This window comes from Xyrauchen texanus, chromosome 24, assembly GCF_025860055.1.
Source record: "Xyrauchen texanus isolate HMW12.3.18 chromosome 24, RBS_HiC_50CHRs, whole genome shotgun sequence".
Classification (NCBI taxonomy): Eukaryota; Metazoa; Chordata; class Actinopteri; order Cypriniformes; family Catostomidae; genus Xyrauchen; species Xyrauchen texanus.
Genome location: NC_068299.1, coordinates 6,542,940 through 6,564,615, shown reverse-complemented (window position 1 = coordinate 6,564,615; position 21,676 = coordinate 6,542,940). Strand labels below are relative to the sequence as shown.

The 21,676-nt window shown below is 37.5% G+C and overlaps 2 protein-coding genes across 4 annotated transcripts in view; one reads left to right on the top strand and one right to left on the bottom strand.

Annotated features, from left to right (window-relative positions):
* LOC127618094 (E3 ubiquitin-protein ligase MARCHF5) overlaps nt 1-14,912 on the bottom strand; it is a 29,672-nt gene extending 14,760 nt beyond the window's left edge. The window contains exon 1 of the mRNA XM_052090340.1: nt 14,567-14,912. Within this exon, the coding sequence (XP_051946300.1) occupies nt 14,567-14,610 (44 nt within the window). The 5' untranslated portion in view covers nt 14,611-14,912. The remainder of the gene's footprint in view (nt 1-14,566) is intronic.
* Nucleotides 14,913-14,986: 74 nt separating this feature from the next.
* The window catches only part of LOC127617875 (cytoplasmic polyadenylation element-binding protein 3-like), a 35,009-nt gene continuing 28,319 nt past the window's right edge, over nt 14,987-21,676 (top strand). Inside the window, exons 1-2 of one of the 3 annotated variants that reach the window (XM_052090012.1) lie at nt 14,987-15,065; nt 17,844-18,550. In XM_052090012.1, coding sequence (XP_051945972.1) covers nt 15,026-15,065; nt 17,844-18,550 — 747 coding nt within the window. In that variant the 5' untranslated portion in view covers nt 14,987-15,025. Of the gene's footprint in view, nt 15,066-15,421; nt 15,529-17,843; nt 18,551-21,676 lie in introns of those variants that run through there. The other 2 variants (XM_052090010.1, XM_052090011.1) reach the window with 2 other exon arrangements.

Sequence of the window (21,676 nt, the reverse complement as noted above, 5' to 3'; positions counted from 1 at the left end):
TTAATAGGGCTGCACGAGAGCCTGGTAGTCCATCTGGAATGATGTCATATTTTACATATTTTACCCTACGGCATCTGACATCAAAATAGACGAGACATCTTATCTAAATGATATTTAATGTTAATTGTATTCAGAGATACATCTGCCGTGATGACTGTAGGAGGATCAGCATCAGTGTGCCAATGTCTAATGAAGACGTAAATAATCCATGTGAAATCTCTCCATGTTTCAGCATCACTACAGGAGGAGGTACAGAGTCTCTATCAGTCCTTCTCTCAGGTTCCTGCATGAGTTTTTCCAATGTGTTTCTTGCATAAAACATGAGTGATGCCAAGCTGCTCCAGTGACCAAGATCAGTCAAGTGTTCCTGAGCATGAGATTCATGTAACCATCAGAGTGTAATGGCCGGTCTTAACACAATCAAATTACATTCAACAAACAAAACGGCTCAGATTTGTGCTTTCATGCTCTTCGAGTCGGCTTATTGTTTCCGAGAGTTCCAGTATCCTAGGATCGGCCACATTATGCAGACTCGCTGACAAGCTCCATCTCCAATCTGACATTTTTGTATTAGCTCCAGTGTGTTAACCTTCCCCTGTATCATGACTGGAAGCACGTCGCGCCAGCAGCATGAGAGTAGGGTTCATAACATCCCACGTTGAAACCAGGATGTTTTCCAGTTTACATAATCAGTGATGAGCGCAATTCAGAGGTTGCATTTTTCTCTCTTACATTACATTTTTACTCTACTGATGGTTATGTTTAGGTTTGGGTTGGGTGGTAAAGTTTATAAAATATGCATTCCTCTTCACTGTATTACATCTAAACAAACAACTCGCTTCACAACTCACTTTTGGCGCCCCTCTGAGGACAATGAAGCTCACACATGTCCATATACCCATCAGCACTTACCGCTTTGGCCACTAGGGGCAGTGGTTCGAATTTTGGCAAGCACAAACTGATTTTAGTTGAAGTCAACCTAATGTTTCTGATTTCACTGTGAGATCAGTCTGCTCAGTTTGAGTTGTGTGCATTTGAGAGGAGCGCTAGCTGATTGAAGATCTCGACAGAAGCTGAGCTTCAGACAAAGACAATTCTCCATCCTCCCCGAGAAGAATATGCTTATCCTGTTTCTGTAACCCTGCCTCCATCATGACAACCTCTAGAAACACTATCATCCTTGTGAAACCCAAGATGCATCTCACCATTGCCCAACTTCCCAATCGCAAACACACACATATAGCATGGTTTTACACAGTAAGAGCAGTGTTCAATAAAGTGTACTGTCAAGGTCAGACAAACCAATTATCAGCCAATAACGGCAGTAAAACAAATTGTGCAGTGAAAAAGTATCTGATAGCTTGTTTGCCTTCATTCTACAAGGGCAAAGTTTCAAACTACAGACTATATTAGACACAGGAACATACGCAATATGAACAACGATAAGATGATGAGATTTCCATCTGTTTTGTAGCCCAAATTCTTAAGCCAGGAGTGCTGACTTCTACTGAGAACAACCAATTTACTAACCTACAACAAAATCTATGAGTGTATTAGAATAAGTGTACTGATATCAGCTTTTCTTTAAATGCAATGATAAACATTCAAACATATACCAAAACAAACAGAATAATTTGGCTAACAAAACTTTGACCTGTAGAACACGCAATAATCATATTTAGATTTTTAGTTCCTTGACTAATTTATCCAACAAAATCATATGGTAACCAGGGGCTGTCAAGCATAGGTAGACCGATATTAGGGGGGGTAATAGTGGCACGATACGTCACGTTTCATGAACGTGACGATGCGCATCGTGGAAATTGGATTTTGGATTTTATTTTAGCGACTATTCCATCCAATACATGCGACGGTCTACGCAACATGAGCATACAAATGGAAGCCGCTTCATTGCACACAAGCAGCTCTAATATACAAATGTACACTAGCAGCCACAGGTGAAGTTTAATGAATTCCCTGAAACTGTGTTATCTAAAACAAAGTGTGGGAGATATGCGCATTTTCAGCACGAGGGATTGAATATCCATTTGAAAATTATATTTTAGAAGGCTGCCCCGGACCAAAGATTTTCCTAGTCGACTAGTGGTCATTAGTTTAAACCATTAGTTGACTAGTCTTTGCACATTTATGATATTAATTGAATTACTTAAATATATATATAGTTTGAGTAAAATATAGCCACAAGCGACTATTGTCGGGGGCCCAGCCATATGGCAAGATGACCAAAACAACAATACAAAAAATATCCGTTGTATGCTGTGGACAGATATTTTGGTGTGACATTTCACCTGCTTTGAGCACATTAGCAAAAATAGGATTGTCTTAAGTTATAGATTATATTTCTTGAGGAAATGGAAATTAAAGTGACCATATTATTGTGGGGCACTGGTGGATTCAGCCTATACGGTTCCAGAGTTATGAGCAAAAACACGCATTAGCTAAATTATACTGCCACTGTGTGGCAAATTGTCACAAAATTTGATATGCAGCAACGAGTTGACACCCTGGTATGTATAGTAATTTCCATAACCCTCGGCCATTCCCAATACGAGATATAAGGTGTTGAAATCTGATTGGATGGCAGTGGCAATTTTTGTTAATTTGTTGAATTTTTTAAGAACATGTTAGCATTTGAACCAAAGAAGATGCATATTTAATTTGAACTTTATCGCTCAAACGGCTACAAAGTTATGACAGTTTTTTAGTTGTAGCGCCCCATAGGTGCAGAATTGTACAAAACATTGTTGACATCTTCTAAACTTCCTGTTGACTATGTGCACTGAGTGTGGTTACATTTGATGTTTGCAATGAGTAGACATCGAACAATTACTCAAATTGCATTAAATATAAGGAATTGTATCATTAATATCTTCTGAACGATTTGACATATCACATTTTTTTTAATTACTTTTTGTCAAGAGGGTCTGTAGATGATGTATACCAACACTGCATGACTAACAGTCAAGGAGTTCAAAAAAGTAGGTTTTAAAAAAATAAAAATAAAACAAAAAAAATTATAGATGGAAATGATATCAGAGATATACATTTTGTAGGGTTTGACTCAAGGAATCAGAGGAAAAGGAATTTAAATTCTAGCCCTTACGACTGCAGAGATTAGCCAAAATGTAAAAGTGTTTATTACAGCGCCACCTAGGGTCAGATGGGTGTGCGTTTGTGCGCCTGAGTAGTGAGGAGGATTTGGGATCATCCTGCCAAGTTTGGCGTCTCCACGACTTACGTCTCTGATGCTCAGACACTTTTAGGGCAGGAAAAAAAAAGAAAATCAGTACAATTATAATAGGGTTCTAGCAGCTTCGCTGCTTGGCCCCCTAAATATTTCAAATATATGTAATCAGTGACAGTGTGTAAGCAGCATATGTATGTAACAACATTATTCTATATTTTCAATAGGCAGAATTATTAGCTAATATTTCCATTTGGTGTGACCATTGCCCTGTTCTGGTCTAATTTTTGGTCTCTGTACATTATTTAGCACTTTTAAAAACAGTACTTTTAGCAAAATTTTAAAGGAATTGTTTTGCATATGTCTTAACAGTAATAATAACAACAAAAAACTTTAATCATAACTTTTCTTGATTCAGGCTTAGTTTAAAGAATCTGCAATCCTTCAGTATCGTGAGATGAGTGTATCGTTACACCCCTAACCGATATATCAGTTTTACATATGAATATGCCAATAGTTGCTTTTTGGATCGTTTATCTGCAAAGATTTATGCTGATAGTTTTGTTCCTTTTAAGTCAGCCCTGGAGGAGTGCAATCAAGTGGCAAAATGTATCTTCATTGCCCAGAAAATGGGCTTCTCAACCTCTAGATTTTCCATTTCAGTTCTTGCAGATAATGGCTCTAATGACTATGAGATACCATCAGCAGTCAGAAAGTCGATACTGCTCACCTTTCTGTACCTGTTAGGAGCCTAGTTACATGACACAGGAAAGCAAGCTACAGTAAGAGGGGTCTTTAGAACCGATAAACCTGATAATAATTTAGATATCCTTCCACAAGCTACTACTGCACATGGATGAGTTTTCATGGATGAAGTCCCATCTTTAAACGGAGGCTGATATAAAATCATAAGGAATGGGGTTTAGATGTTTCCGCTTAGTCAGATAACATGGAAGCAGTATGAGAGAAACCATCTAAAATAAATGATAGTGGTGAAAATATCTACATTTTCTGAGATTAGGTGTTTCTTCATATCCCCAACCCCAAGTATGTGCAAGAGTAATACTAGAGCTGTACGATTCTGGACAAACTGAGAATCATGATTTATTTGCTTAGAATAAAGATCAGGATTCTCTCATGATTCTGAAGAAAAAAATGCTTATGGGATTTACGAAACCTGGACATGAGTGTACTAAACAAAGTAACAAAATTTACTAGGAGGTTCTGACATAGTTCTCTACTTCAATCTATGCAAAAAATGCAATAATGTTCTAAATCATATATATAAACAAGAGGGCACAACAAATCCATTCCAAACTAAAGAGCACCTTGTTATTATTGCAAATAAATAAATAACAAATAATAATTCTGTAAAAAAAGAAAGTGCATAAAAAATAAATGAAATGATTAGCCTGTTTCTCGCATGCTAAGTAAAAACCAAAGCAAGTGGAAAAAAGCTTAATTAACAGATTTATGTCAACTTAGTTTTGCATTGGTTTGCAAATATGCAATAAAACAGTTATTTTACAAAATGTATATATACACACACACACACACACACACACACACACACACACACACACACACACACATAAAAGTATGCAAGTATAAACACCATTGGACCATGCAGCCATCTTTCTGCTCAAGGAGGAGACGAATTCTGTCTCCAAGAGATGAACATAGTTTTGTGCGGAAAAGTGCAAATCAATCCCAGAACAACAGCAATGGTCCTTGTGAAGATGCTGGAGGAAACCGGTAGGCACGTATCTATATCCACAGTAAAACGAGTCCTATATGGACATAATTGGACAGGCTGCTCAGCAAGGAAGAAGCCACAGCTCCAAAACCACCATAAAAAAAGCCACACTACAGTTTGCGAGTGCACATGGGAACAAAGACCTTTTTGGAGAAATGTCATCTGGTCTAATGAAACAAAAATGTAACTGCTTGGCCATAATGACCATCATTATGTTTGGAGGACAAAGGGTGAGGCTTGCAAGCCAAAGAACACCATCCCAACCGTGAAGCACGGGAGTGGCAGCATCATGTTGTGGGGTGCTTTGCTGCAGGAGGGACTGGTGCACTTCACAAAATAGATGGCATCATGAAGGACAATTATGTGGATATATTGAAGCAACATCTCAAAACAGCAGCCAGGAAGTTTGGTTGCAAATGGGTCTTCCCAGTGGACAATGACCACAGCCAAAGTCGAGGCAAAATGGCTAAAGAACAACAAAGTCAAGCTACTGGAGTGGCCATCACAAAGCCCTGACCTCAATCTGAAAATATGTGGGCAGAACTGAAAAACCGTGTGCGAGCATGGAGGCCTACAAACCTGACTCAGTTACACCAGTTCTGTCTGGAGGAATGGGACAAAATTCCAGCAACTTTTTGTGAGAAGCTTGTGGAGGGCTGCCCAAAACATTTGACCCAAGTTAAACAATTTAAAGGCAATGCTACCAAATATCAACAAAATGTGTATGCAAACTTCTGACCCACTGGGAATGTGATGAAAGAAATAAAAGCTGAAATAAATCATTCTCTCTATTACTTTTATTCTGACATTTCATTCTTAAAATAAAGACCAAAGAAAGGGAAAGTTTTCTGCAATTAAATGTCAGGAATTGTGAAAAACTAAGTTAAAATGTATTTGGTTAAGCTGTATGTAAAATTCTGACTTCAACTGCATTAACAATTTAAAATAAATAAATGTGGCCTAATTAATAAATAAATGTAACAATTAATCATGCAGCTCCAAGTAATACTGGTGCTTATCTTAGCAAACAATGTAAATAAAAAGGTCCGTTCATAAAAATAAAGGTAGACGATACAAAGACAAGTTCTCCAGCATGGTCATGTTCTCATTGCTACACAGGTCAGACTGTATTTAAAGAGGCATTAAACCCTCGACACAATGACTTTATTCATCCGAGTGTGGTCACATGATTGTGGGAACCTCTAAAAGCCAGCGAAAGAAAGTTCCATCACCAGGGAGCCGATAAAGAGCCCAGCATCAGAGGTAACACTGACTGAGATACTGCATACTGACGGACTGAGATATAAATAAGGCTGTTACGAATATGCAATTTTGTGATTGGAAATTAACGTGCACAATGTTCACTGTTCACTCAAATAATCCTGATCAGATTAAGCAAATAGTTTTATTTGTTTTCATCCTGCTTTCTTTTTCTCTGCTCTACAAATATCAAATCATCGGCTCAAACTGCATCCCTCAGGGTTAACATTATTCACCTAATAGCTTTCGGTCAAATGTTTTTAAACAGAATTATTGTGTGATGCATGTAGATTACAGTTGATCCTAATATCAGAGAGACTTTAATGAGTAGCGCACCAGGTACATTAAAGTTAATGTAATTTCAGTTCAGTTTCAGTAAGGCCATGTCATCTTGAAGTTGTAGTCTATAATTGTACATGGGGGAAGGGGGCGGGTCGGCTGTGACTTACTGCTGATCCATAAACACAATCTCTCTCCCCTGTGGTCACAGAGTCACAAGACTCATCCACAAGCTCAGGTTTCTTTAGCAATGTATAAAGCCAACAGGAACATTAATTCATACAGCACAAAGTATTGCCAGCATTTCTAAAGAACTCCAAATTTCTGTTTCAAATGAACAGCATAAGTTACACACACACATAACAGCTATGTCTTCTCAGACTGAACTTACATTTATTATGCTTAAAAATATCTGGAGTATCCTGACAGCCATTTCCTGTTAAAGGTGCACTCAGTCATTTTTCCTAATTATATATTTTTTCTTCTCCTGAAGAAATCAATAGCAATTTTAAAAACAAATAACATCATTACCACTCCAACCTTGTAAAAAAATGAAAAGGGTCCCCTTATGGGGGCTGCCATGTTAGCATTACATGACCGGCTGAATACTACTCGCTTAAATCTCAATAACCACCCTGTTACTGGACACTTTAACTTGTGGAATGAATTACTCATGGCTGACTGTGACTGGTGAATTTCTACAATGGTACCGGTAACTGCAAACTATTGAGTTTGAATGATGCTGCATCCATGCCTCTGTAACGGGAGCCAGCTAGTACATGATGACTTTGCAGTGTGTGTACACCTCACTCCCTTGGCCTCAAGAGGCACTCTAACGACTAACGCTAGATGCTGTAGCCTTTAGCCTCCTCGTAAGCGTGCTGCTTCCCATGCTGGCTGACGCCGGTTCGAATCCCGCTCCGAGCAGGTCAAGCAGGACCGGTTACAGTGGTGCCGTGACCCGGATGGGAGTGATGTTTGGGGGGGTGAGTGTAACGAGAGCCAGCTGGTACATAATAGCTGTGTGGTATGTTTAAACCTAACTCCTCTGAACTCAAGAGGTGCACTAGCGACTGACGCTAGGGGCTGTAACCTTTAGCCTCCTCGTTTGCATGCCGCATCCCATGCCAGCTGACACCAGATTGAATCCCGCTCGGAGCGGGTTGAGCAGGACCGGATACACCCCTATATGTGTAAGAACATATCCATAAACTATTACTGAGTGCACCTTAAAATGCATGTGGCTATTCTGGGAGAAATGCTGCAAAAAAATATAAATAAAAAAAACAAAGAAAAGCAAGAAATTACCAAAAGAATTAACAAAAAAAAATATAATATGAGAACTTGTGCAACAGAATTAGTGGTCAACTGATATTTTGCAGAGGACGATAAATCGGCCGATATTCTGAATTTTTTATTGTCACATCTGCCAACTAAATTTCCTGTTTGGCTGGTTAATATCAGAGCTGCAACAGATACAATTCAGCTCATAATGTTAAAATGCTCACCCGTTTCATTGTCCCTCTCTCTCCTCAAGAGTTCCCTGTAACTTTTAACTGTCTTGTCAAATGATAAAAGTGTCAAATATCAATAAAACATATATTATATATCATTTGCTAATATGCCGAAATCTTGTTTAAACTGATGTAATTCAAGAAGCTCAAAAAAACAGCGTTTTCTTCCCATCGAGCGCTCATCTAATATCTTCCTCTGAAGCACGTATTCCATGTGTGTACTGTTATTTCCTTCTTCCTAATATATTAACAATTTCTTCATGTGCAAGTAAATAAATTACAAAAATGTGATGGCTAAACAGAAATCTGAAGAAACTGCTATCTACCAATTAAAATACAATATAATTTTTTTGTTTTGTGTGAAATGGAGTAAATATAGTGCTAAATAAGATATATATATATATATATATATATATAGATATATAGATATATATACACATATACACACACACACACATATATACACAAAGCACTTTGTTATTTACTATATTAAATTGTGTGATATATTGGCATTGTATAGGCCACCCTGCTCTCTGGATATCGGCCATTAAAAAAACATATCGGTCGACCACTAAACTGAATGTACAATTAATGTTCACAAAATCCCATTTATTGAAAAACCTGTGCACCCTAACTCCCAGAAATTGTGTTTAGCCAGCTAATCAGATCAGAGCTTGCCAAAATGGTCTACCCATTTTGTGTACAATATGCATCGGACGGTCATTCTGTGTTCTGTGGGCGGTACGGCAACCACTGATAAGGCAACAATTGCTATTCATTTTGCTTATCATTAGGGTTTGGGAATAAACAAGTACATTACACTTGGTATTAAATGCTTGCACGTAACCCATCCTGCACCGGTTATGTCGACTGATCTCACAGTGAAATCGTAAACTGTAGGTTGACTTTTCTATTGCTAAAATCATCTGTCCTTATCAAAATGCTAAACACTGCCCCAGGTGGCCAAAGCGGTAAGTGTTGATGGCCATATGGGCACTTATGAGATTCATATTATGGGTGTAATGTCCACAGAGGGGTGCCACAAGGGAGTTGTTTCAGCTGTACAGGCTGTAAATCAGTGAAGAGGAATGTATATTTCATAAGCTACACCCCCAAACTTAAACCTATACCTAACCATCAGTGGAGTAAAAATGTAATGTTAGAGTCGAAAATGCAACCTCACTGATTATGCAAACGCGATTACTTCCTGGTTTCAATCCCAACCTGAGTTTTCCACACAGCTGATGCAATGGGATTCCGGTCGCGCCACAGGGGGAATTGAGATGCTGGAGCCGGTGAGTCAGCATAACCGATTCTAGGCTTCCAGAACTCTCAGAAACTACATGCTGATTTCATGTGTGATCATTCTGGAATATGCTACAGTCATGAAAGATATTTCAAATCCTGCAGCTTGTTGAGTATACATGATAAAATCACAGGCATTCTGCAAAGCTACATTTAATTGCCATTTAAATGGAAAATAGTACTAATAAAGGTCTAAATGTGGTGGATTATTTCCAGACACTTTCAAACTTGATTCTGACACACATTTGAAAAGACAACTTGTTTTATCCATGGTGCTGTGGAAACACATTAAAGCTAGGGTGGGAAAAACAAGGAAGAGTAAGGTTTAAAAAAAAAAAAAAAAAGGCCAAAATAAATGGAGCCATCTTACTGAGTACAGATGAGAACAAAAGGGGGTGATAAAGTGTCTGCCACGTGAAAGGTCAGACAGGATTTAAGCATGACCCCATCCTTTCAGCCGTAGTGAGGAGCTGCATTGCAGAGAGAGCAGCTGTGGATGGAAGGCCTTGATAAGAGTGCTCTCAGCTGCGTGTTAGAGTCTGATAGAGCTTCATGCTGGAGTACAGCTATCTGCCTCCACACAGGCCCCGTTAAGGTTGTTACCTCAGTGAGGGACATTCAAGTTAGAGTTAGCAGTCCATTTCAGACGGATGAGGAGAGCTTTCACCATGCCAATTTTAACTGACATAAATGTCTACAAACAGGCCAACATTCCATTAGAACATTTACTAACAAAAGGCTGAATTCAAGTGGTTTCCTGTTAAAGGATTGTCATTATTTATTCACCCTTATGTGGTTCCAAAGCTGTGTAATTTTTTTTGTCTTTCGTGGAAAGAATGAGAATAATAATTTTTTTAATAATTGTATCGGTCGCTCTTTTCCCCCCATTACAATAAACAAGGACGGAGGCTTTTAAGCAAAAAAAAGGACATTAAAGCATCATAAAATAATCATAAAAGTGGTCAGTGTTGGGTAAGTAACTCAAAAAAGTAATTCACTACAAATGACTAATTTCTAATCGAAAATTGTAATTAAATTACTGACTTTGATTACATCAAAAAAGTAACCACATTACTAATTACTTTTAAGCTACTTTCTAAAATACTTTTTGCAGAAAAGCATTTATTTTCCACACAAATTCAAAATAATGTCTTTTTGAAGGGGTACGCCCTTCAGCTGTGACAGAAACACAAACAGTTAATTTTTTACATGTATTCTATAAAATGTTAACACTGGTTACCACCCCTGGAGTCACGAGTTCCAATCCAGGGTGTGATGAGTGACTCCAGCCAGGTCTCTTAAGCAAACAAATTGGCACGGTTGCTAGGGAGGATAGAGTCACATGGGGTAACCTCCTCGTTGTCACGATTAGGGGGTTCTCGCTCTCAACGGGGCATGTGGTAAGTTGTGCGTGGATCGCGGAGTAGCATGAGCCGCCACATGTGGAGTCTCCGCGGTGTCATGCACAACGAGCCATGTGATAAGAGGTGCGGATTGACTGCCTCAGAAGTGGAGGCAGCTGAGACTTGTCCTCCATCACCTGGATTGAGGCAAGTAACCGCAACACTACGAGGACCTACTAAGTTGTAGTAATTGGGCATTCCAAATTGGGAGAAAAAAGGTGATATAATAATTTTTTTAAATAGTTAACTTATTTGAATGTCAGTAAATGTAATCTGATTTCCACAGCTTTTTTTTTACTAAAATTAACTATATTGAAGAACACTCAAAACTGAAAGTGGTCCTTACAACTATTGTGCACAATATTACAAGTCTTGTGAACGGAACAGACCGAAATTTAAGTCCGGATTTAGGTAGGGGTTTGGAGGGCAGTAAATAATGACCGAATTTTCCTTTCTGTGTGAACTATTCAATTATGATGGCGAGATTATTTAACATAAAATTAAAGCAGATGGCAGGTGTAAAACACACATATCTACATTTCTGGCAAACTTGTTTTAAAGTGGAAAGACAGAGCTGTGTCCAACCAGCAGACAGAACAGTTATCTGGTTTATTTGGTGAGCACTTGCCCTCTGGCAAACAGGACAGTCTCAATGGAAAAACATGGACAAGGTCAGACACAGAACAGCTCGGCTCCATGCAGTGACCCATTGAATCATTACTGAAAAGGATCTTGTCCATGTCATTTACTGAAATAATAATCCTTCATTTATAATACTGTGATAACAGGGACCAGCTAAATATATTGCTTATTGATAACCCCTGAGGGTATCAAGTAGAGGTTAACCGATAGTGGATTCTGCAAACACCGATGGTGGTGGCGTAGTGGGCTAAAGCACATATCTGTTAATCAGAAGGTTGCTGGTTCGATCCCCACAGCCACCACCATTGTGTCCTTGAGCAAGACACTTAACTCCAGGTTGCTCCGGGGGATTGTCCCTGTAATAAGTGCTCTGTAAGTCGCTTTGGATAAAAGCGTCCGCCAAATGCATAAATGTAAATTTAGCTGGTGGAAAAGGGTGATAACCAATGAATCGGCCAACAGTTTTTAAAATCGATTAAATGAATGTTAAAAAAATTATTTAAGGCCAAAGTATACTTTGCGCATCCACGTTGGCGATCGCTCAGCACACAGTATGCGTGACGTAAATTTCATCGTAATCCAGTATGCGTTGTTCCAGATTTCCTAGACTCGCAAATTCTGTCATCATCGGCACATGCACCGACTCTACTAAAAATGTATTACAAAGAAGTTGCAGTGGGCATGCATCAAACATGTTAGGGTTTACACACGTTCAGAAGAGTAAACTCACAAAAGCCAATGCGGTCAACCAGGCGAGAGCCAATCCGGAAACACTCTAAAACGAATTATACCTGGCCCTTTATTCTTTCCTTTATGTGAAGGGCACAGACATAGACTGCAAGAGGCCAAAATAAATACAATCCCAGATTATTTTGCAACCATAATCTCAATAATATCCAATAAATAAGATCTGGTCCATAACGCAGGACTTCTAACCATAAACATTCCCTAAATACACTGGGGACTGTTATTTTGAAAAGTCTGTGCTTCCAGCTCACACAAACACATACAGGAAACAAAACAAGACCTTGTTTACACCTGGTGTTAAATTTAAATTCTCACATCATTTACTCACCCTCATACCATACCAGATGTGACCTTCTTTCTTCAGCAAAACACAAACAAAGATATTTAGAATAATATTACAGCTCTGTTGGTCAAGTCAATGAAAGTGAATGCTGACCACAACTCAGAAGTTCCAAAAAGGGCATAAAGGCAGCATAAAAGTAATCCAAAATGACTACAGTGGTTACATCCATGTCTTCAGAAGCATTATGATAGTTGTTGTTTTTGGTGATCCGATCACATGTGGTCAATGCTAAATACAGGTCTAAACGTGGTCTAAACATCTGATTGGATCACAAAACAACATACAGAGGTAGTCATAAACGCATGTGATCACATCGCATTTGAGGTGTAAACAACGCTAATCCATCCTGTATGCATCCTGAACAGAAGCGAAGCACCACCCCTCACCTGTCAATCCACCTCTGCACTACAACAAGACTTTAAACTTTGCCGGTTACGAACAGCTTTAAAATTATTTAATTTTGCAGACGAAAAATTACATACACAACTGGTGCTTGATTTTAATTTAGTGTATAAACTACTGTGAACACTCAAATCTCCTTCACCGGTGCAGCTCTGAGATTTCAGCTCGCAAGTCGTGACAGGAGTATCCATTAATGGGAAGCTTGATGTAACTAGAACCCGTCAAAAACAAGAAGAACTCAAAGGTCTGTCAAAATAAAAGTCCTGCTAAAATGAAAGCTATTCAACTGGATGCGTGACATTGAAGACAGAAAAAATACCTACTGTTTCAAATGTAATTTTCAAAAAGTTCCAATACTACTCATAATAACAACAGTATAATATTAAATGCTATTATTATTATCATCATCATCTGTAAGCAAGATCACATCAGCATGTTGTGAATCAGCCATAGCAATCTTGTGCATAAAGTAATCACATTTTCTTCATGAATGTTTTCATTAAAATGCTGCACAACAGAGCTTCACAGTGTTATTTTACCAAAATAATATTGCAATTGTTTTGTTAAAAATTACTAATGACATTTTAATTTGATTAAAGCTGTATGTATTATTTTGATTAAACACCATTTGTTCATAAAAAGTAATTAAATAAATTAACATGCAATTCAGAAAATTTTAATTGGAAAATGCAGAATTTGTAGCTGTTAGATTTTATGCAGTTCTTTTAATCAAGTCATTTTCTGTGTAATTTAATTAAAAATTAGTCTTTTTTATTTGTTGCCCAAGTATCGATATCAAGGTACCAGAACTGGTACCGTACCAAAGCCAAAATGTTGGTATCGGAGCAACCCTAATGGTGTAAAGCAATGCAATGCATGCTTTATAGTATAACCACAAGATGGGAATATTATCTAGTGTGATAAAAATGCTTACTACTAACATGTCAGTGCAAAGTTATATCCATTTTATAACTTTAGATTTTAAGTCTAAATCATTTTCAATGATAAACTCCAGCTTGAGCTTAACTTGTATTGCATCTGTCTGAAACATTCCTTTAATCTAGGCCACAACTACCTGCTGCCAAGTCTGTGTAATTTAGTAGCATGTGGAAAACAAAAGATAAAATAGATAATCAACTTGAGGCCATTCAAAATAAATAAATAAAATGATTCAGACTTCCAGTCCAACAATCTCAGTTACAGCCCCCATTGTAGGTGAAAAGGGTTATGAAACAATGCAATAAACTACTGTAACTTGTAAATCCTTCAGCCCAACAATATATTAATATTCCAAATAAAATATTTGAAATGTGATTAAATAAAACTGTGTTTACAGTACCGCCTGGGAATGTGGATACCAGAATTAATAGAAGAATAGAGGAAGATAAACAATTAACAGGACACATAAAACACACAAAGCTCTTAGTACAGAAGTAAAATACGAAACAAAACAATACCTAAAGAAAAAAATCAAAGCCACGCCCCCTCGTAAATGACGTAACAATGGCTAGGTAGCTAACATACGTATATTAAAGCGCTGAAATGCTAAACCTTCAAACAATCACTCCTCAACCACTCTATTATTTAATTAAGAATGTGATAAAGAATATGCATTTCTCTACATACATATCTAAAAAAATGTGTGCAGCTTAACTGACACGATGGTATGTTGCTGACCTCGTTTGTTTACATGTTTGATCATTCACTCACCTGTCCACGATCTGCTGCATCACAACCGCTTCTTCATCTGTCATGCTTACATAAGGTCACACACTTAATTAATGATAACTAACTCAACTTTAATAATGACATATATGTCAAAGGCGATTAATCGTCAGGCCGCGGCGAATCTCAAAGCCGTATTAAACACTGATATGCGCGCGGTTTACTAACGCAAACAACAGCACAAATCCGCTTACAAACGACCGACATGAATAGTTATAAAATTATCTATTAATGAATTATCATAAATGTTTATATTTCCCGAAGCACGCGTTGACTGCGCGTGAGGGAGCACGAGCGGACGCTACAGCACCACTCGTGCGCGAGCGTTGACTCTCGCGACCACAGATGCACTCTGGGGGATGGAGTCTTTATTGCATGTGACTCGCAACTCGCTCAGGCAGGCAGGCAGCCCAGAGCAAAAGGGACTACGCCTGCTTGAGCAACATGAAGATACATATTTGGCTTCAGAACACCTCATACTGCGGTAAGGAGAGTCAACCATTTACATTGCAGTGTGAAACTGATCAGCATGTACAAATCTATTTGTGATTAATGAAGGCTAAATTCATTTTCTATTTACCATATAGTATATGGATATGACATTTTTATTTGATTGTTTGTGTATGGTGTATTTTCATTTTCTTGTGCATAGAATGCATTAGATTTATTTATTGTGTAGGAGAATTTAACTGAAATCTCAGTGGGTAAAAATATTGTGTTTTGTTTGTTAGAACATCATATGCGCTTTACAGCATGTCATACAGTCGATTTTATTTTTGTTCCCTAAAAACTACAATTCCCACAATCCTTCAGTGCATCAGCCATGCGCCGCAGTCAATCAGCTGTTGAGGCGAATGCAAAAAGAGTAACTCGTCTGTCATATGAAAGCCCAGACGAGACAAACAGAAATAGCCTTATTTGCAGGATCCCAAAAGGCGAACGATAAGGTAAAGTCTAATTCATGCACACAATGAAAACGACAGAACTAAAAGACAGAAAATCAACCCATCATATGCATGTTAAATGTGTTTAATAGGCTAGTACTATGAGTTGTGTGCGGCGGCTTAAAGGGGTGGATTTAATCTATTTTCCTTTCCAGTACCCAGTGCGTTTTAGAAATGCACTGTCATATGCATTCATGTGCTGTGACGGTATGAAATTATAATATTTATTTGGTCTGCGCGTGATCTGATGCAATGGTGTCTAAAATGACCTTGGATGTGCTGCTCTAATGCAGCAGAAACGAGGATTAACGTTGGGGAAATTTGACTGAATCGCTCTTTATCTCCTTACGATCTTCTGTTTTAACAATTTGATCAAAGATTGAGTTCATAACCGGTCAGACTCGAGGAAACTGTCGCATTCTCGGCCTGTTTTTCATGGAGTATTCTTTTTTACACAAACCGACATAGAAACCCTCAAGAGGTGGATATTTAGATACATTTTCTGAATTTGAAGTAAAATCTCGATTTTATTAACTGCCTGCTATACAAAGAAATGGTAACAATTCACAAAACAGATGAGGAATAGCTACTTGAGAATGGCTGTAAATTATATAGAGATTCACAGACAACACATTAAGTGCAATACAGCCAGACTAGGAGCCCAGATATGAAAAACATACAAGAGCTGTTGAAATTTCAGTTGCGTAGATGTTTTGTGCAGTACTGGGTGTAACCCAAGATCTACCAGCAAATATAACCTGGTTGCTGAGCTATGCAATGGATTTTTGTACATACACTTTGCACTATTATGCATAAAACTGTGCATTTTATTTTATAGACATCTTAAGTGCGTTAAAACTGGACCGTAACCTCAGTAAAAAAAAAATTTGTTATAGGTTTTGAATCTTTACAAATACATATGTAGCTTGTTATTTTAAACATGCACATTGCAACAAAAGAAATTGGCACTCTTATTTATTGTTCCCCATTACATAAAAACAGTGAGTTCTGCATTAGAGAACAATGAAAAGGTGGGAAAAGGCCAGAGTACGAAAAAACAGACATTTAGAATATACAGAAAAATACATCAAATTTATATATATATATATATATATATATAAAATAGAAATGCTCAATCTGAAAGAAAAAACATGGTCATGATACCTTAGAAATGTGTTATTCTTGGCAATATTAAAGGAATAGTTCACCCATCATTTACTCCGCTCATGCCATCCTAGATGTGTATGACTTTCTTTCTTCTGCAGAAAGCAAACAAAGATTTTTAGAAGAATATCTCAGCTCTCCATACAGTGCAAGTGAATGGTGACCAAATATTTGAAGCTCCAAAAAGCACATAAAGGCAGCATAAAAGTAATCCATATGAATCCAGTGGTTTAATCCATGCCTTCTGAAGAGATCCAATTGGTTTTGGGTGAGAGCAGACCAAAATATAACCCCTTTTTTACTATAAATCTTGTCATTCTCTTGCTGTGATTATGATTTCAAGCTCGATTACACTTCCTAGGTCTAGGAGTACTATATGGCACTAGGAAGTGTAATCAAGCTTGAAATCATGATCGCCAAGGAGACTGCTGAAGACAAGATTTATATTGAAAAAAAGAGTTAGATTTTGGTCTGATCTCCCACAAAACCAATTGGATCTCTTCAGAAGACATTGATTACAACACTGAACTTACTTATGGATGGATAACTTATATGCTACATTTATGTGCTTTTTGGAGCTTCAAAGCTTTGGTCATCATTCACTTGCATTGTAAGGACATACAGAGCTGAGATATTCTTCAAGAATGTCATACACATCTGGGATGGTAAATGGGGAAAGAATTTAAATGTTTTGGGTGAACTAATCCTTAAATGCATTTAAGAGATTGTAGTATGATATCTTTTTAACTTAAAAGACTTTGAATCTAAAATGTGTTCACATGTATAAAGGATACTCTGCAAAACAAAAACAAAAAAATATATGTTCAACTGCATGGTAAAATATGTCTCTACGCAGCTGTATTTATTGACGTATGCAAATTCAGGGGAGGGGCTTATGTAAAAAAACAGGAACAAGAATCAGTTTCTCATTTCTCTCTAGAGTTCCGGTGAGAGAAAAACGAGACGTGGCGAAAATTGGTGAATATCGGTGACCTTCAAGCGTTTCTCCTTAATTCGTATTTGGGCACAAGTGTGGGGGGATAAAAAAAGGGGGATAGGATACAGACAGATCCTGTGCTGCTGATGCATGGGTGATCAGGGGCCCATAAATAGAAATCCCAGTGATCAATCATAATTGATCATCTGTGTTACAGCTCAAAACATGCAGGATGATTTACTGATGGACAAAAGCAAAGCTCAGCCTCATCAGCAGCAAGACCCGTCAAACATAGAGCCGCCATCCACCCCGACCCCCTCCGACCCGCCGATTCCGGACGAGCCGAGCCACGGTCACTCCGAACGAATCGCCATGGAGTCTCCGGTCCTGCCTGCTGTGGGTTTCCATCAGGATACCGTCGGATCCTCTCCATCACCTTCGTTCGGCAACACTTGGTCCACGAACACCGTGGACGAGAGCTTTTTCCAAGGGATTCCCTCGGTAAACGGGACGATGATGTTTCCAAACTTTCCCCATCACGTCAACCCGGTGTTTGGGGGGAATTTTTCCCCGCAGATGCGAAGATCTCCTGTCGGTGTGAATCAGAGGAGCCCCTACAGTCACCAGACCCTCATCAATAAAGTGTCCGCATCGTCCGCCTCTTCGTCCGCCTGGAATAACCATCAGAACGCCGTGTGGAGCTCCGCGGCGAACCCCTGGAGCGGCAGAGACCCACGGAGAGCTCTCGGACTGGGCGTCCCGTCTGCGCTCAACCCTATCTCCCCAACGAAGAAACCTTTCCGCAGCAATGTCATCGGGCCACCGAAATATCAGAGACCCGCAGCCTTGCAGAAACCCTGGATGATATCAGAGCCTCCAGAATCCTTCAGAACCGACAACGGCAACAACATATTACCATTTCAGGTGAGATTTGATAAAAACCTTCCATAATACACCACTTTAGACATAATGCATCAAAATAAACATCATATACAGACATAAAACATTATAAATAGAGGCTGAAATATTGTCTTATGTTGAGTTTTGCGTTTGGCATTTTAGCATATTTTTTTATTTTTTTAAGAAATGTTGTGGTTTATCATCTTGTTAAACATTGGAAGTGCATAATGTACATAATATTCTGCAACTAACGATTATTTTTGATAAGCGATTATTAGAACGATTATTCGACTATTCGTTGATTATTGCAACGATTAATCATTAGCTCTTAACCGATTATTCAGCTTGTGCCTTAAAAGTTTGGATTAAACGTGCTTACTAACAATAAAGAGGACAAAATCATCTTTTAAAAATGCCTCTAAAAGACATTCACTGAATTAATGGGACATTTTTTTTATTAAGTTTAATTCAGTAAAGAAATTCACTACAAAAATACTATTGTTATCATGTTTTTTCTCTTGTTTTCCATTTTAAATTGTCTAAAAAAACAAGATACATTTACTTGAGAAGCAACATATAAAATATTTAGAATTGCTTTAAGATGTGTGATTAAATATGCAAATATGTAAAAATGTATCTTAAATATAAGTGTATCGATAATGTCGACTAATCGTTTCAACCCTAATATATATATATATATATATATATATATATATATATATATATATATATTTATTTATTTCTATTTTTTAAATTTATTTTTATTTATTTTTTGGCAAATGCTTAGCCTATAATTTACAGAAATATCTATTTATTGTTCCCTTTTATTGTTCCTTGCAATACTTTCACTTGCTTTAAAGGAGAGTTGGTTTGAATTATTTTCCAGCTGTTTTTATAAATGTCATTGTAAGGTGGAAGGGTTCAAATTCTCATTTGAAGCTCTTCTGCAGCCCACTTGGGGGTGTTTATTGGGAACACCACTCAAATCTGATTGGGGGTTGTTGAGTTGAGGAGGCGTGGCCTGTTTTGCTGTTATGAACGGAAACATTGTTGCGATCCTGTTGACAAAGTGATAGACTCAGAGTACATTTGATATTTTTGTTTTAATAAAGCAAATCAGTTCATTATGTAGTTTAACAATCTTATTCTGCTCCATTGAGTGAATTGTTTCCTCCATAATTAGCTCAAAAAATGTTCATGAATGTTTTTGATGAGTCATGCACACTGTCTGTTCTGATATAGCTTACCTTATTATGAACATTTCACTTGATGTTAATGAACTTCAGTAACAGCCTGAAATTAAATAAATTCTTGTTGTAATTTGTAACAAAACTGTGAGCTCGAGAAGTGTTCAAGGGAAGGTTGGGTTTTGTTTGAGTTTTTTCTTAATTAAAATTAAAGTTAATTATTTCTTATAGCTTAATTGGAGTTGCTGCACAGTGAAGACATTTTTCTTACAGAAATATGAAAAAAATAAAGCAAAGCAAAGGATACAGTGGGGTCCAAATGTCTGAGACCACATAAAAAATCTGGAATTTAAAGTTTTCAGTTGCGTAATAACGTTTTGGTATTATTTCCTATTTAAAGAGAGGAAGTTTTGTTATTAAAACAACTTAAAAGAAAGGTTATGTCTTTATATTTTATATTCTAGGTCAACTAATCACTAAACTAATTGTAATATTGGTCATGTTTACTCCTTTATCTATTGAAGCACACTCTTTGGAACATTCTCAAATCTTGCTATGATAGCTATTAGGTTTTGCACAAACTCCATGTCAGCTGGAGAGCATGTTGTTATTAAAGAAAAGGGGGACATACAAATACTACAAAAATGTATGTTTTAGTTTTATTCTAATTCAACTTTTCACTCGAATGGTAATGCAAATAATATGATTTGTAATGAAACCAAATGTATTAAATGAGAAATTTTCAATGATTTGTCTCAAACTTTTCGATCCCTCTAAATCATGGGCGTTGCAACCGCAGGGGACGTGGGAGACACATCCCCTGCACTCTTTAAAAAGGTGTTTTTCTTTTGTCGTCCCCTGCACTTTTCCAAGCTAAACCCATACCAAGTCCAAATGGTGGATTTGCATACAGTATTCTTTGCGTTTTGTTACTTTGGGCTGATTGAGCAACCATCCAGCCAATCACAGGTGAGATTCATGAGCCGAAACAACCCTTACGTAATAGGCCGTCAATCAGACAGTCTAATCAACACGGCTCCGGGCATTTCTACAAAGTTGCTTTCAACAATGCTCATCTATCCATGCTTTTTATTGGCATTGATGTTGATCTAAATTAATAATCTAGAGAAGAGGAACACACAAATGAGTTATTTATCTGCGTATCATACTTGATTGGCAGTATTACATGAAAGGAAACAAAACAAAGGACAATCCTTCTTTTAAGCACACTTTGTAAGTGGAGTTTATATCAGTGCATGAGTCTTCATTAAGTTTTGCATTTGACATAATGTTTGTGAGGTAAATGTTTGATTGGTTGTTTTTAAACCTATATCATTATAATTTATTATAAGACTATTATTGTTGTCTTTTGATACAAACCCTGCTCAGCAGCTCACAAACTGTAGGGAAATTATTGATTTGCTTTGTTCTGATAATGTTTAAAACCACTAAAGTCTCTTGGTAGATCTGTAGACATACAACTTTTAAAGGATTAAAATGTTCTTTTGATTCTGTAACTCGTTTGTCACCATTTTCCGGCATAACCAGAAATGGTCACTGAATCATTCAATGGATCTGAACAAATTTTGGTGAACGTAGCCAAAACACTCTAGCCACTTGGATACATTTAACTCCCACAGTAAAAATTAATTGCACATGTCCAATTATTGTAATTGATTAAACAATTTATTCAGGACCAGCTTGTGCTCTGTCTTTTGTGTCATGTGTGATACAGAAGCAATGGCTCCACAAGATGCCCTCTATTTTTGCAGCTAATTTAGCAAAATTTGCAATTATTTTGCAATACTTGAATCTTTAAAATACAAAACATTTTAAAAGGAAAGTATATTTTATTAACATAATACTTTTAATTGTATATTAATATACATGGGTCTGTGTGAGCCTCACTACTGACAACTGCCTGCCCCCCCCCCCCACAATTTTTAAAATGACTGCTACGCCC